Raw genomic sequence first — 18,006 nt, forward strand, 5'->3', positions numbered from 1 at the left:
TAAATGTTCTTTTCCATCCCAGGTGAGTCGTTTCAGTCCATACGAATGGCATGCGGAGGAACCAGAGGAGGGTGCCACCGAGCAGGGCCCCACAGACCAGCCTCCCAACGAGTTCGGCATCTTCAACTCCCTGTGGTTCTCACTGGGAGCTTTCATGCAACAGGGCTGCGACATCTCACCACGGTGAGGGGAGGGAAATGGAGTGTGTGAGACGAACAGAGAGCATTTGTGAATGTGTGTCCGACAGACAGAATGAAAGTGTGTGAGTCAGTCGGCAGGATGTGTTCATAAGAGTGTGTGGGCTGGGAATAGCCTGTGTGAGTATGTGTGCGTGTCTCACTGTCTGCAGTGCTGTAGTATGAGGCTCTTGTGATTCAGACCGTTGACAATGTGAATCACCTCTTAGCACTTTGATAGTTTTCACTGAACTGGACTGATACTCCAACACAATGTTACAGAACATTAAGATGTCATGCAAAAGCACACACAGACACCAACATGCACACACACACACACATCACAAAAGTGATGGTGCACACCATTCAGCGGTCATGTCCGTATGGATGTGCAATGCTGGGAGACTTAGCAGTTTTCTAGGTGTATATGAATTTTTAAAGCACCACAGAAGAGGCAGAGTCCAGCAGTATTTTTAGAATATTTAAAGAAATATGGCATTTTATTATTGATAAGCTGAGAATGCAGTTTAGTGAAATATTCATGGACGTCATCCTCCAGACCTTTAGGGAGCAAATCTAAGGAGAGAAGGAGCAGTGAGGGAGAGCGTCAGACCAGACCACAGGAGAGAAAGAGTGATAGATGATGAGCTGAAAGAAGGAAAGGTGAAGTGAATACCCCTCACCTCACCCTCCCCTCCCAAACATGAAAAATAACCTGTGGTAGCCTTCAGTTGTCATAAAAACGGTGTTTAGTTTGTCCAGTCTGGGCTACTGTAAAAAAGATGGCGGCCTCCATAGAGTGGACCCACTCCCTGTAAATATAAAGTAATTGAATATAAAGGGTCTATTCAAGGTTAAAGAAAACACTTCGTACAATTTAGATGAAACACACCAGTGAAAACATCACGAGGATTATTTATATTCAATTTCTGCCAATAGATCACTTTCATCTAAATTGTACACACTGGACCTTTAAGGGAATGTCTTCAAAGTTGGTAAAAAAGGGTCAGTTCGACTTAAGGATGAACTGATTCGATTTTGTTGATCAAGGTCATGACCTGACAAAAACACGTATTTGATCTTGTGAATGCAACATTTTAGGAACACCATGAGGAAATCTCTTCAAATATGGCACAAACATTCAGTTGGACTCACGGATACAAATATTAGAATATGGGGGTCAAAGGTCAAGGTCAGTCTGACCTTGCAAAACCCTTTTTTTGCCTAGGGTAAGTAGTGTAAGAACACTTCAAGAGAATCCTTTCAACTTCGGCAGATGTTTAAAAAATGCTGGTTGTTGGGGGCAAACAACAGCACGGCAGTAATTCTAATTGATTCGATATCCATGACAAGATGTATGATTTTTTAACAGTATGTTTTGGTGACATACTAAGTGAGCAGCAGTCATGTGCACAGTCATGTGATCATTTGTCTTTACATCACACTTCAACGTGTAATGAAAACGATCTCAGTGTAAACAGAAGCTTCATACACCAAGAAAAGAACGCTCAAGAAAAGAACTAAACTTGTGCATCACCTGACCAAACTTCACTTTCTTCCTCCTCCTCCTGTTTCGCTCCTCTGCCTTTCTCTTTCGCTCTTTCGCTCTTTCACTCTCCCTCTCTTCCTCTCTCCTCCCAACACCTGTCGTCTCCCACTCCTCCCCACTTTAGTGTGACTGACAGGCCAATTCTAGCCCCAACTCACAGAATGGGAGAACGCTCTCACCAGCTGCACACTGCCACACTCACGCCAACACACAGGACGAGCACATAAAAACACTGACACTGCACACACACACACACACACACACACACACACACACACACACACACACACACACACACACACACACACACATAAACAGACAACAATGCAACACCCACATGCAGGCCCTGTTACAGATGTGTGCGCATAAGCTACAGCTGTCACAGAGATAATGTGATACTTAACATGAAGCCAGTGTTCGTCATATAAATCACCATACCCTGTCGCTTCCACTACAGTACAACTCCTCCACAGGCCAGGATTACTACAGTCATAAACACCAGATTATATTCTTACAACGGGAAATCTGTCACTTATAGACTCTGCTTGTTCTTCCTGTTTTGTTTACTGGAGTTCTCACACAAGAGAAGCAGTTTCAGTAAACTTGAGCCTGAGATACTGTTCTAGAGGCAGCTCAGTTAAAAGTGATAACAGCACAGTAATAATGTATGATGTAGATTTAAAGACTGGTGTATTTAGTGGTGCTGCTTTGTGACCAGGATGACCAGGGAGTAAATAAATGGAGACATTTATTTGAAACGAGGAATTAAAAGCACTGGTGTGTGCCGAACAGATATACTAAGAAACAGCAGCTAAAAAGAGGATGAGAGAGTGAAAAGCCAAAAAATACAACTTAGACATTGACTCAACGACGCAAATTAAATCCACAACATTGCAATCCAAATTCTTTTAAATAAAAGTGTTGTGAGGAGTCGGTAAACAGGCCTTATTTTTACACTCGTGTTATGAACATGATTGACACTTTCTTGCTAATGTAGTTTAGGCCATAACAAGCAGCAGACCACGGGACCGTAAAAGGTTTAGTTTGCTTGAAACAAACTTATTTTAGGCAGCTATGGTTCAGGGCTTAGAGTGGGTCGTTGGAAGGTCAGTGGTTTGATTTCCGCCTCATCTGGTCCACAAGTTGAAGTGTCCTTGAGCAAGACACTGAACCCTAAAAGTATACCTGATGGCTGTGTGAGTGAAAGACAATTCACCAGGTTTACATGTATGTGTGTGTATGTATGAAAGTATATGCGAATGCATGAATGTGATCTGTGATGTAAAGCACTTTGAGTAGTTGTGAAGACTAGAAATACATGCAGTCCATTCTGTTGAAAGCATATAGCATTTCGGTCTGACTTTGACTTTAAACATCTGGATGCTCTATGCAGGATGTAGTATTGAGATTGATAGTTTATAGTTCATGTTCATCAACTACCAAGTTATTCGTCATTGTCCTAGTTACACTTTCTGAGACAAATGTAAAAAACACATCTGTGTTACACATACTGCTCTTTGCACCACTATTTCAACATCACCATCATCGTCTTTATCATCATGCTGCTGAGGTATATATATCTCACCTCACCTCCACTCCAGACCTGACCTGCAGCCACTGATTGTAAAGAAAGGAGGTTAAATGTGTGATTGTCCCTCCCTGTATGCTGCGGGGAGTGATGACGCTCACCTGACTTGCCCAGACATCAAACATTCACTGTAATTGTACTCACATAAAACCCCTCCACAACTGGCTGAGGGCGATACCTAAGTAGTGACGCAATCCATGATTATGTAAGAGGGAGAGGTGGGAAACTAAAAATAGGTAATGATCAAAGAGTTAACTAGTTCATTAAATCCATTGATGAAGAAATTAAATAAGCCTGCCGGCCAGAGTTTCTGCTGGAAAAATGAGGTGATGGATGAGCCTCCGCTGTTCCGCCATGCTCTGCAGTAACACTAGATCACGTCCTTGGAAAAAAGGACACGTGTCATGCATATCATCACGTCCGATCGCCGTCCCTTCACTAGAGATCTTATTTCCTTTGACATACCGCTCTTTTGTTCACCTTAGCAAGGAGGCAAAGTCATGATGCTAATGTAACCCAACGGACATATATTCAATTATATAACTATACATTTTATATATTCAATTAGACAACTTATCAAATCACAAGTCTCGATCCCGCTGCCCATGCATCCCCTTCAAGTTTCCTCCGATCAGAATTATTCATATTTACATGTAAAAAAACACAATAACCTGTTCACTCATTCACTTTCTCAGTCTACCTTCCTTGTAGTAGCTGCACACCAACGTCTACAAACAACACACTGAACTAATTGCTCATAAAGGAGAATACATAACAGAACTGGATAACATTTCTTTGTAGTGTCTCGACTCGCCCAGAGATTCACTTTAGTCCATTGGGTCCCAATTACTGAGCAGAACTCTCCTCTGTGCTGATGTAGGGAAAAAAAGGCATGTGCTCTTTTACATGGAAATCAGGGTCTTTTATTTATGTTTTATCACATCAGGCCTGTGATAGACTGGTGACATTAATTAATATCTACAACTCTACAGCTCGTCAACTTGTTTTGAGGTGGACTTGTACTGTGAAAGTAGGGATATAAAGAAGGAGCCAGCTTCACCAGAAGAGATTTTCTTCTACCTTTCCGACTATTGATTATGTTTATTTCAAAATGTGTCTGTATGCGTATTGTTTGCTGTCAGCATTGTTGGCTTTCCAAAGTCTCCTCTTTCATTATCTGTCATCTCAGTCTGTCTTTCACATGCATGAGCAGCAGACGTCTGGTCCAAGTGTCGACACTTGTTGTATGACTTTATACACTAAATGTGCATGTTTGTGTGAGAGTGAGTGTGAGTGAGACTGTGTTTCTTATGTATTGTGTATTGAGCTGGGATAGTAGGTCCATTGGTATTCAGTGTGGGTCCCTCTCTCCCTGCTGCAGTCATCTTTGCAGTCTGAGAGACACAGTGTACCACACACTCCTCCTCAACTCTCTCACTCATCTATCTATCTATCTATCTATCTATCTATCTATCTTATCTGCCTGCCTGCCTGCCTGCCTGCCTGCCTGTCTGTCTGTCTGTCTGTCTGTCTGTCTGTCTGTCTGTCTGTCTGTCTGTCTGTCTGTCTGTCTGTCTGTCTATCTATCTATCTATCCGTATCTATCTAGCTATCTATCTATCTATCTATCTATCTGTCCTCCTATCTATCTGTCTTTTTTTAGTTACTTTATTTTCAACATGATGTCATTTCCTGCTACTTTGCAGTGTAAAAGAATGGACATTTCCACTAGCAGAAGTTACAGTGAACATCTTGCCCATGACACACGTACATTTTCTTTCCCCAAGACACATAAGGTACATGCACTGTCTCATACAAACCCACTGCCTTGTGTTTTCCATCGCCTTTTCAGTCAAGCAGAAGGTAATGGCAGAGAGCAGAAGCAAACACATTCATACACACACACATGGATTGTCAGTGACCTTGAGGTGGCACTTTGCACCACCCACCTGTCATCTTTTCATCCTAGCCATTTGGCTTTCTAATATCGCCGATTGACCTGGTCACCGCCCAGAGGGGGGGTGGGAACATAAAGTGACGGACACTTGAGGCGACGGGGCTTGAATTTTTAAAAAACTGTCTGTGAATAGGTGGCAGAGACAAATGACAGTGTGTGCGTGGAGAAAAGACCAAGAGCAAGCAGGAGAGATTGAGAGAGAGGTAAACCTGATCACCAGAGAACATCCCAGGGGGGGTTGGATCCGTCTCTGTCAATAAACGTCTGAAATTACAGCTCTCTGCTCTTTTCTCCTCCACTTTCTCGCTCTGTGTGTGTGTGTGTGTGTGTGTGTGTGTGTGTGTGTGTGTGTGTGTGTTGTGAGTGTCATGTGTATGTATTGACTAAAGGGCCGTGGGTGTGTTTAATAGTTAATGGCAGCAACAGATCCAGCTAATGGCATGACCAACTAACACTGAAGCTCCCTGACTAATTAATGATTACTGTCAAGGTCACTTATTAGAACCATGTGAATCCTGTGTTTATGAACTTTACCAGTTGTTTTTTTCCTCGTATATAAATCCCATGAACAATCTTCTCTCTGATCCACTCTCTCTTGGTGTCTTGTAGCTTTTCTGCATGACTTTTTTTGATTATACCTTTCATTATCCGCCTGCTGCACTTAATCTTTAATCTGATTCCCCCTCATGTGTGTCCGTTTGCCTTCACCCCCTTTGTTCCGCCTCCATTTACTGTAGAGCCCCTCTGACTGTTTCAATCAATCACTCAATTCACTTTATTTCTCACCTCTGGTCCGTGAAAGAGAGCAAGGAAGATAAAAACATTTTCACCGCCCTTCATTGTGTCCTAATCAAACATTCATGTCTAACTTTCACCCAACATCAGACACTAACTGACAATCTCCACATTTGTTAACATGTCCGTCACCAGCACTTGTCAGAACACATCTTGCTCCCTGATCAGAAAGCAAAGCAACAAAGTGTTGCATTTCCCTGTTGGCATGTCTTAGCCAACAGGGAAATGAGTTTTTAACAAGCTCCTGATTTACATAATCAACTGCAGAGCATGACATCCTCCATGTCTGGTGTGTCCGACGTCGTTTGAAAACATGATCACTTTATTTCTCATGGATAAAAGAAAACTTGATGGACGACAAGATAGGTTGACTTTCTTCTCCGTTAACAGTAATTGCTACTTGTACATAGAACTGCTTTAGAATGTCTGGGATTATTTCCAAACTGAATGAAACAGCCATGTCATTCACTCACAGTGACACGTTGAACCCAATGCTATTGCTAACATGGTAGCACTATGGCATTCTACCACAGGGATATTACAATTCAGAGAGGTCCGCATTCAGGACCGTTTAAGTAAAGGTAAAAGTTAAGGACATCATAATGTCTAACTACAGTTATGATTCAGTGAAATATATATTGAAATATGAAATCTATAAAAATCTGTGTGAGATCAACAACTGACTGTCAAACCAAAGAACAAAGTGCAATGCAATCATGTATTAACAATATTTATTGTTTTCACATTGAACTGGAGGGATTGTAAATAAGTACTATAGTAAAATCTTAAAATAAAGTGCTTGATTTTAGAGAAAAAGTGTAAATAAAGTGGCCCTTTTTTTGTATTACTAATTTTCGTTGAACAATCTTAAACTGTTTTCGAACAAGTTCAACATATGTTATCTCAATAACTAACAGCTTTAACACCTGCTTTATTTTCCTCTTATAACCCCCCCCCACACACACACACACACACACACACACAGTTTTTTGTTCAGTGAGGGACGGGAATGCTACTGTGTCCTGTCAGGATTTGAAACCTGGGCTTTAATGGTGTAGTATATTGAATCATCATTTTGTCTTTCATTAATTCTCATTAAAAAAGAAAACACTTGTAGAATAAAATGCAAACACGCAGCCAAAATTTGTCTTTACACTTTTACTTTGAAAAATCTATATGCATTCTTTAGCTCAGAGCTGTGTGTGCGTGTGGGCGTGCATGTGTGTGTGTAGTTTGTGTTTGTGGGAGTAGGAAAGAGGAACAGCATGCCATTAATCTTTCACACAGAGGATTGCAAAGGCAATCTGTTGGCTATCATAGATGATACATGACCTGCTATAGAAGGACTCTCCTGTTGCATACCAACACACACACACACACACACACACACACACACACTCCATACAACTACAAGCACAGGCTGCACTGCCTCAAACACACATGCACACTCACACAGCATTAAAAATCAAGGACGTCACTTCAGAAGCTCATCCACGTACACTGAAATGCATGTGTGATGTGCAACAGCAAAATATATGTGCACATACGCACACAATCATACACATGCATGCCTCCATGCTGCTCTCACGTGTGGGCTCGTGTGATTCAAACATGCTGCATCGGCCTCGGTTAGCATGTTCTCCGACTTCGCTGCAAGGCCAAACACCCACGTCTCTTATTTTCATTCACACTCACACACACACTCACACAGACACACACAAATCAAGGACTGCACATTCAGAAGTAGACATGCTGTTCATCATGTTGTCCTCAACCAATCCATCTTCCTGTTCTCTGTAGAATAGTCGTCTTTCATGCGTCTGACACACGCAGGAGCTTTTTAACTGCTCAGTCTTAGATAAAAAGCTCCAATCAGCCACGTACAATATGATCTCCCCTAATGAGCACATCAGCTTTTATTCACACCACGATTTATTCAGTCAGGATTCATTTCTGCTCTGAAATCCTTACGTGAACTTACATTGAAACATGTAGTTTTGTGTTTTGAAAGCGTTTTGAGGGGAATTCATGTCGGGTTAAGTTGGTCTAATGTAATGTTGTCCTAATTGTTTTGTTTTAAAATGCACTGTATGCCTTCAGCTGCTATAGGTTTATGACCTAATTAGTCATGGGTCAAGCTAGAAACAAACAGTGTTTACTTTTCATATGAAGTAATTTATTCTGTTCATCCTTTACACTTAATCAGGTTTGTTAAAAGATTTGTTTCCAGTGGGTGTCTACATACCGACAATATTCATATGTTCTTACAGTCAAACTTCAAATTCTGAGTCATCTCTACAAATTCAGGGGCTACTACTATTATATTCACTATTGAACAGTTAGAAAATTCAGTGTGATTTCCTCCTACTGCATCCATCCAAACGGGAAATTCAAAAACAAAAATTATTGTTGTATTCATGTGAGAGTCCTTCTGGACACTTGCATTATATGTAGTTGTATTCAGATGTATTAATTTACAGTGTTTACAGGTGATCTATAAAGGTATGTCTAATTTAACTACTACTATTATCAATCAATCATTGATCAAATTTTATTTGTAGATATTCACAAATCACAGTTTCACACAATTTGTACAAAGTGTGACATCCTCTGCTCTTAACCCTGGAGAAGGGTGAGGGGAAATCTGCCAAAAATACTTTTAACAGTGGGAAAAAACTTGGAAACCTCAGGCAGAGTCACAGTCCCAGGACAGGCAGGAATGAAACTCAGACATACAGTATATGACAGTGTTTTACCATACTATGTCCACTTATCTGTGTATATTAGCTAGTAAATAAATTGTTGTTTTATGTTGTTTATGACTACGAAAAATAGACGCGTAAAAGTGTTTCAACTCTTATCACTGAACAAAGAAACAGGGATGGTCCCCAGACTCTGCACTGTAGCTGCCTAATGCTCCTATAGTGTTTTAATGGGTCAAATACACAAGACAGATCTCACTTGATTAGTGATCTATAAGCTGATCAACTTCAGCAGATTTGCTTCATGTTACAGACATTTTAAGTGGCACTCCTTCACTGTTATGTACACAAATAACTGCAAGTTCTCAGCAGTCTCTCCATCTCTTTCTTTTTCTTCCTCTGTTCTGTCTACACTCTCAACGTCCTCTTTTGCTTTGCTTTGCATCCCCCCCCCCTTCTCTTTCTCTGTAAATGTCCACTCAAATCCCACTCTCACTCCATCAGGTCAGATTAAAATGCTGCCACAGCGTGTTTACCAACTAACCAATCAGCACGCCCCTCTAGAACCTATGAAAATGAGTTTCTCAATATGCCGATCTTTAAATTCTTCCTCCTCTAATTCCTCTTCTTCTTGGTCCTCCTCCTCATCTTTTACATTATATATATATTTTTAAATGTCATTAGCATTGTTATTATTACCGTAATATTCATCAAAAACACAAACAAATCTATAATTAAATTAATGGTTTTAATCTATCAATCCATCACAAATTTTCACTCGGTGGAAAAAAAATTATTGCACTGTCTCCTAATAAGTATAAAACTTCACCTCACAACTGCATCCATCACAGTGTACGCCAGTTTCATTAGTTCAGGTAAACAGATCAATACTTCAAGGACAAACGCTATCAATTCATATTTACGTGCGTGTTTGTGTGTGTGTGTGTGTGTGTGTGTGTGTGTGTGTGTGTGTGTGTGTGTGTGTGTGTGTGTGTGTGTGTGTGTGTTAGAGAGAGAGAGAGGATTAAGAGGTGTACCAGCTTTTGAAGAGCAGCAGAATGAGTTGCTCCAAAGGGCGACAATTTATGCGGAGTCAGGCGTCGCTGCACCTCTCTCTCTCTCTCTCTCTCTCTCTCTCTCTGCTCTCTCCAGCACACACTCCTTAAAACCCAGGCCCTCATAAAAGTTACTCACGTATCACTGCTTTCACAGCCGAGTGGACGTATCACCGAACCAGCTTCCTGTCCGAAAAACGTTTATGCCTAATTTTCTGAATGAAAGGAGTCACATGTAGAGACTAGAATGCCACTCAGTAGCATACTGTATACCTCCACCAAGGCCAAACAGTCCCCTGATGAAACCGCATTTAAATTCACTAGATCCAGATCCACACCCAAAATTGAATGGGTTCTCTCCTGACACATAATCCAAACAAACCAACAAACAAATGAACAGGGCTGAAACGATAAGGTACTTAGCTACCAAATAGATAATTATCACATGGTTCTCCAGTTTACTTGTTTGAGCATCTTTTAGCTTATCATTTCCTCTGTCTCACACTGTCACTGTCTTGGTTCAATCTCATAGCCGTCATAGCATCAACAATCACCATGGAATCCCACTTTATACCACCACCAGCCCAACAGCACCATTTAGTGGCTAAATAGACTGATATTTCCCTCAGGACCTGGTGGAGACATAAAATAAAAATAAAAAACAAGATACAAGAAAGTGAACTTTGGAGTAAAGTTTGCCAGGTAGCCAGAAACAATAATCCAGATTAAACCTAGGTTTGGTAATACTGTAGAAGATAGAAAGAGCAGGCTACACTTTGAGAAACATACATCCAACCCTCTCCCATCAGCCCTTGTGTCTTCTTCTTACTTATTGTTTTCATTTTAACACCCTACTTTTTATTATCATTTCTTTATTATTTTCATCTTTCTCTACCTGCCTTTGGTCTTTCTCAGTTCCTGTTCATATTGTCTTGCTCTCTATGTGGATGGGGTGAGTGAATGGGTGGTGGGAATTGTTTGTTTGGCTTTTTTTGTAAAGCATTTTGTGTTACATTGTTTGTAAGAGAGGTGTTTTACAAATATAGTAAATACTAAACCTTGAAGATGACAATATGTCAATGTTGTGTTTCCAGCTCGTTTCTGTTTCGGTCAAGTAGCCACAGAATGTATTAAACTTTGACTTTCTGGACCTAGAGTGGAAAATTAAGTTAAATGAAACATTTCCAAAAAGCAGGTTTTTATGAGGAACATGACCAACACATGTTTATTCATACTCTGAATAAATTGTGAATGAAAACTTTGTTCACTCTCTGCGACTCTTTTACATTTTAATACTTAAAAGAAAACGGATGAGCTGTTAGCATATGTTTGGCCCGATATCCCTCTTCACAGTCTTTCTCCTTTTCTAAAGCCTGGTTGTTTTATGTCGCTCTTTGTGTCCATTAGAATTTCATGGCCTTTTATTGACTGCGGCACTTAGGAAAAGAAAACTTTACATTTTGCCACCTTCTCCAATCATCCACTCCTTTTCCTCTAATGTGCTCAATGTTGCTCGCTCTCCTCCCTTTTACTCAGTGAAAACAAGTTCATGTAAACAGAATGAATTGCCACTTACTCTGCTGCTTCTGCTCACAATTGGTAGATAAAGAGAGTAAACACGGAGAAAAAAGGGAAAGAGAGATTGAGGTTGGAGGAGCGTCCCGATTACAATCTGTTTCATGTTATTGTTGGTGCTGAATTGGTTGTTGAAAGACAATTGCTTTGGCAGAGCTGTCGTTTTCACAGTCATACACACAGTGGTGTGGAAAATGCTTTGTGAAACTACAATGTATTGTGCTGCATATCTCTGATTCAGGAACTAACCTCAACTACGTTTTCTTCCCTCTGTTTTTTCCCCTGCTGTCTACCCTTGATTTTCTTTTTATCCCTGTAATCTTCACTCTCATCTTTCACTTCATTCTCTACTGCTAATTTCTCATCTGCAATTCCTTCCCTCCTAAATCTTCTCATCTCTCCTGTTCTCTCAAACCACTTCCCTCTAACCTTCCGTCTCTCTCCACCTCTGACTCCCCTCTTCGCTCTGTCTTCTCTCCAGGTCTTTGTCTGGACGGATCGTTGGAGGCGTGTGGTGGTTCTTCACCCTCATCATCATCTCCTCCTACACGGCCAACCTGGCAGCCTTCCTCACCGTGGAGAGGATGGTCTCACCCATAGAGAGTGCCGAGGATTTGGCCAAACAGACAGAGATAGCCTACGGGACACTGGACTCAGGCTCCACCAAGGAGTTCTTCAGGGTAGGGACTCATCACATTCTGCTCATTTACCTGATTCCTCTAGAGATTACAGGCTTTCACTAAGTCAAGTTAATTTGCTTCTGAGCTCAGGCTACAGAAAAAGCAGAAAAGTCTCAGAAGACCAGGGAGAGAAGTAGTTTTATCCCTGTTGGTGTCTTTGGCTGTTTTCATACATGCACTATATGGATTGTGTTAAAAATGTCATGGTACACAATGATTTTGCCAGAGAATGCCTCTTCCGTCTCTTCCCCATTTTCATAATTGCATTATTATCCACGCGCTGGATAATATTATTAAATAAGTGGTTGTTGCCATTAAGATGAAGCAAATATAAAGGGAGATGCTGTCTCCTCTATTGAAGCCAGTAAAAAGGCCAAGCAGCAGAATTCAGCTCAGACTCTAGGTGAGACAAGGACGAGAGACTAATGTTCACTAATTCACAATTGTCCAGGTGGGAGGTGGGGATTGAATGAATGACTCTTCTCTTTAAATTTGAAAGACAGGACATTTGAAAATGATGCAAAGCTTAAAAGTCTGCCCTTGACTTCTTTTGATGACTCTATGAGAGTTTACAATAAGATAATATTGAGGAGTATACCGAATAGTAAGGAGGACCCTTCTGGGACTTTATTGCTTTTGATGACAATTCTCCACACTAGATCGACAGTTGTTTACCATACTCCATTTAGTTTCACTACTGCCCTGTCAAATAATAATAACTATAATAATAATGCTAAACTTTATTGCACACTTAAAACACTTTTACAAGGTGCTTTACAAGTACCACATGATTATATAGTCAAATAGTAGGACACATTTAAAATCAAATTGAAGATAATAGAGCAAAGATGCTAAAATATAAAGTGTTTCAGATGAGAAAAATAGTAAAAGCTAGATAAAATAAAACATCATAAAATTTATAAAAATAGAGTATACAATCAGAACTAGGAGAAAGCTCACCTATAAAGAGATTTAAAAGAGGAGTTTGCCTGATGGATCTCCTTGCAGAGATTGTGCCCTAGAGTGGGAGCCCTGACAGAAAAGGGCCACTTGCCTCTTAAAATCAATTCAATGAATTACTGGAAGTAAAATAAAGCAATCATGATCATGACAGAAAGTGTAGAGCAGTGAAGTAGTGGTGGTCTACAGAGGTGCAGCAGAATACAGCTACTACAGGGGGATGTCAACAATTAAGTGTCGAGCAGGAAATGATGGCAGAGTGGATGGAAGTGGTCCAGAGGAGACCTGGAGTGACTTCACCCAGTGACCTCTTCACCCATGTGGATTGCAATTACATAAGTTACCAATAAACAAATGCAGACATACAGACACACACACACACACACACACACACACACACGAACGCACAGTGCTGATGAAGACAGAATTTTCTGCAGACACCGGCAAAACACCAGCATCATTACTTGCTCACAGACAAATCTGCTCCACCACATAGTCATGCTTTGTAGGACTATTCAGAATCAATTGTGTGCTCATGCATCCTGTGTGTATATTTACCAATTTACAGTTATGCTTTGTGAACACGTGCGCGCTTGTGTGTGCGTATCTGGGGACGCAGGGGGCTGCAGAGGGGGGAGGAGGGACGTTTTAGCAGACAGTTTGTGCTTCTGTGAGCGGCTCTGGCATCATCAACATAACGAGCGGGCTGAAATCTGTGGAGGGTGAAAAAGCAATTTACTCTCCCTCAGCTGAGAGGGCTTCGCCACCGCCATTAATTATCTGTGTGTGTGTGTGTGTGTGTGTGTGTGTGTGTGTGTGTGTGTGTGTGTGTGTGTGTGTGTGTGTGTGTGTGTGTGTGTGTGTGTGTGAGGATGCAAGCATTTATGTATGCACATTTAGCCACATATGCACCGTGTGTTTGCATTTGTGACACAAGTCACAAATGCAAGTTCACGTATATGTAAGTGTTCGGATGCCTGAAGGTGACTTGCAGCATCCATTTCCTCCTTCACAGCCTCACTCATTTTGAAAGAATCTGGAGATTGTCACACGTCCATCCCTACGAGGCCAGATGCTGCTATATATGCTTTATGTGCGCACAGCCATGGTCGTCTCTCTCACTCTCACGCAGACACACATACACAGGAGGATATATACACAGAATGCACAAAGCAACACTCAAACAAGCATGCATATTTTGAAGGATGTAAAAAAAAATGAAGAAAATACGAGGTGATGGATGGATGGATGGATGGATGGATGGATGGATGGATGGATGGATGGATTTGATCAATGAGAATGATGTTGAGGCTGTGAGTGAAGAAGGGGATGGTGAGAAGGGATTTGATGACGGACAGAAAAAATAAAAAAGAGAAAGAAAGGACAGAGAGAGATGGGCCCGATGGTCCTCTTAGATATGAGTTACAATTTTATGGGATAGGTGTCCGTCACGCAATAGCGACACACACCCCTTCCCCGGGTGCTGGTATCAGTGGCTGAGGCCATGGCTTGTCGCTCGCAGAGACAGAATAACACTTTATCACCAGGAGAGAAGGGGAAACAGGACGCTTGTGGAGGATGACAGTTTGACTCCTCTACTTGTTATTTTCACTCTTGAGTACACACACACACACACACACACACACACACACACACACACACACACACACACACACACACAAACACACACATTGTCGCACATCACTTTCAGGGACATTACATACTTCTGGAGATTTACCTGAACCTAACTAACCTTAACAGCTGACACCAAAATCTGTATGTGTCCCCAATTGGACAATCCAATCCCCAATTAAAGATGGGGTAAGTAATTCTGGGGAATGGCAGTTGGTATTTGAACTAAAACAATTAAAAAAAATAAAACAGCCCTCTCTTCACTGCTCCTTCAAAGGCTCAACCCCCACATCTCAAAAAGTTGGAATTAGCCACCACAAACATTAGCAAATGGGACGACACAATACTGACCAAATGTGAACAGCAGAAAATGAAGGGCAACATTTCCATTAGCAAAGAGTAGCCGTTACATTGGTAAACAGCTATGGTGGTGTTTGTTATCTGAGGCCACTGTTTCATGTCGTGGTCAGGCAGAGGAATCATCACATTATCTCATTTGAGATGTTACAGGTGGTGTTTCCACATGTTTTATTCATAAATCCCTCCAAGAAAGAGGATTAGTATACCATCAGCGTAAACCGTTTAGGTCTGTTCCCATAGAAATGGCTGTTTCTGGTTCAGAGACCTCCCTTTAGCTCCCATTGCCCCTTCACCCTAAACGTGCAGCTGGCGCTGCCTGAGGAGATTTTATCAGATTTTGACAAAAAGTCTATTGGATTAAAACTGCTTACCCCAGCTTTAACTGCAAAGGGGACACAAACACGCACAAACACCTCAGTTCACTCACTCACATGTAAACATTAGCACAGAACTGTATATACACAAACTCTAACAAAATGTATTACTGACTATGTATTTCAGTTGCATATTAAATTTCCATGTAACTTTATTACATAAGTTCCATGTATAGGGTCACATTAATGAAGTGTTTTTCTATCATGTTGAGTTAGTGTGAATAAATCATATAACGTGAGTGATTTCACTTAATAAATTGTGCGTTTAATGTATATATTTATTTAACATTATTTAATCAAATCATTCTCAAGTTATTGTAATTGAAATACATAAAGTCACTGTTTAGGCATAATTATTTTTTACTCACATAGTACACATACACATTTCATGGTATACACACAATATAACACAATCTATTGCATCATGCTAAACAGATTGTCCTCTGGAGAACAGGTGACCAAATTCATAGCTGCACACACATTGTTCCAGTCATAAGCTCCTTTAAAGTGAAGGCAAACTTAGTGGTACATTTTAATTGTGGTTAAAAATGCCAGTATATGAGGATCAAAATGGAAGATGGACAACACAACCCTCCATCAGCGCTGTAATATTCAAAAGCCTCAGCGGTTTGCTCTTCATCATGAAGATCACGGTACTGGACTGTTGATTCTATCCACAGAAAGAATACAAGTGTCTAATCAATAAGCAGCCTTAAGTGTCATTGTCATTGTGTCAACATAATGAATAGGCCGCTTTGTTTTCATCTCCTCCTATTTGTCTCAGCAGAGATGATTTGAATAATCAAATCTGTGGTTAGAGAACCTGCTGTGGGAACCAGTGAGGTGTGAATGTCCTTCCATAATTCTACACACAGAATGGATGCGTCAACAATAACAGGCCAGACCTAGTTGTGTATTATTCTTAGGGTCAGCAAATCCCACCAAAAAAGCCCAAAATGCCCTAGTTTATTTCTTAACATTTTAAAATGTCCCTTTCCTGTCTGTGGCCTTCAGCCACGCAAGCTCATTTCTTCCTACTGAAGACACCAATCTTTTCAAGCAGGCCACGTATATAAATGCTTTGCTTCTAAGCTCTGTACTTAAACAGCTGGAGTTTTAATTTATTCACTCAGGAATAAACACTTGATTTGGCTGGATTTGTCAGTAGCGGATTGATCCACGTTTAGATGTTGAGCATTCACAGCAGCAGGACAGTGCACAGAACCTGGGACACAGTGGTAGTGTTCAGGGAAATGAGTTGATGTGTTTTTAAAAGAATGCTCCTGTCACAGATGAATAAGATACTTGGCTACATATAGAAATAGTTGATTATCGTGCTATATGATTAGTGTGATTGTCCTAACACTCAAATTGGGTTTTTGTAAGACCAAAGCCCACAATTAGAATTTTATATTTATATGTTATATTTTTATAACATCATCATTTTTTATTCATATCAAATTGTATACTTGTGAATTTATACGTGTACATCTTTATAAATTGTATACTATATTAAGTGCAAAATTACACCCAATTATTAATTTGTATACTCATAATCATTGTGTATTGTGTAGTCATTTTATATTGTGTACCATACCTCGCTATTCCAAATATTCCCACCTGTAGTGAAGGTGTATATTGTGAACATATTATCTTTATTTTTATTCAATTTACTTTTAAATTTATTATTTATCGGTTATTATTTATCTTATCTTGTATGTGAGCAAATGAGGCCCATTCATTCCAAAATTAACGTCCCCCTCTTTCCTCTCTGCCACCCCAGAGGTCCAAAATAGCCGTATACGAGAAGATGTGGTCATACATGAAATCCGCCGAGCCGACTGTCTTCACCAAGACCACGGCAGAGGGCGTGGCGAGGGTCCGCAAGTCCAAGGGGAAGTACGCCTTCCTCCTGGAGTCCACCATGAACGAGTACACGGAGCAGCGCAAGCCCTGCGACACCATGAAAGTCGGGGGCAACCTGGACTCCAAAGGATATGGCATTGCCACACCGAAAGGCTCACAGTTAAGGTGGGTGGAATAGTGTAACAATAGGCGACAGTAACAAAGCTGATGCTGTTGCCACTATTGCTGCGATATTCCACCTACCCTGCTGTGCCTTTAATACTGCACCTAGATTAACCCGTCACTGCTGTCAGGTGAAAACATCTCGTGTTCAATTTGAGAATTTGAGAATTTCGGTTTTGATATTTGACAACTATTAAGCGCTTGAGGCTCTAAAGACAACTAAAAAAGAAAATACAATTTGTTTTTAATTCGTCGGATGATTTCACCCTGCAGCAGCGACTTCCAGAGACAAATGTGTTGAGTGATTGATGCAGATTATGTTTTACATCATATCATCTTCCCTTTTTATTTCATTAGCTTTTTCTTTCTGGCTCTCTTTTCCTTTCTGACTCCATCTTTTCTCCTGTTAATTTAGCTCCATCCCTGTGTCCTGTGTCAGTGTCATGTGTCCATCCCTATGTGCTCGTATCCGTCCTCTCTCCCCTGTAGCTCTATCTATCACTCTCTCTCTCCACAGGGCCACCACACAGGTAACTCTGTCCATTTGCCTGTTGTCTCGTCCCTTTGTTCCTCTC

The 18,006-nt window shown here is 40.8% G+C and overlaps 1 protein-coding gene across 4 annotated transcripts in view; it reads left to right on the forward strand.

The window, feature by feature from the left end:
- The window catches only part of gria4a (glutamate receptor, ionotropic, AMPA 4a), a 107,657-nt gene that overhangs the window by 75,414 nt on the left and 14,237 nt on the right, over positions 1–18,006 (forward strand). For all 4 annotated transcript variants that reach the window (XM_035154782.2, XM_035154783.2, XM_035154785.2 and 1 more), the window contains exons 13-15: positions 23–183; positions 11,879–12,077; positions 17,187–17,434. In XM_035154782.2, coding sequence (XP_035010673.1) covers positions 23–183; positions 11,879–12,077; positions 17,187–17,434 — 608 coding nt within the window. The remainder of the gene's footprint in view (positions 1–22; positions 184–11,878; positions 12,078–17,186; positions 17,435–18,006) is intronic.

Source organism: Hippoglossus stenolepis, chromosome 4, assembly GCF_022539355.2.
Source record: "Hippoglossus stenolepis isolate QCI-W04-F060 chromosome 4, HSTE1.2, whole genome shotgun sequence".
NCBI lineage: Eukaryota > Metazoa > Chordata > Actinopteri > Pleuronectiformes > Pleuronectidae > Hippoglossus > Hippoglossus stenolepis.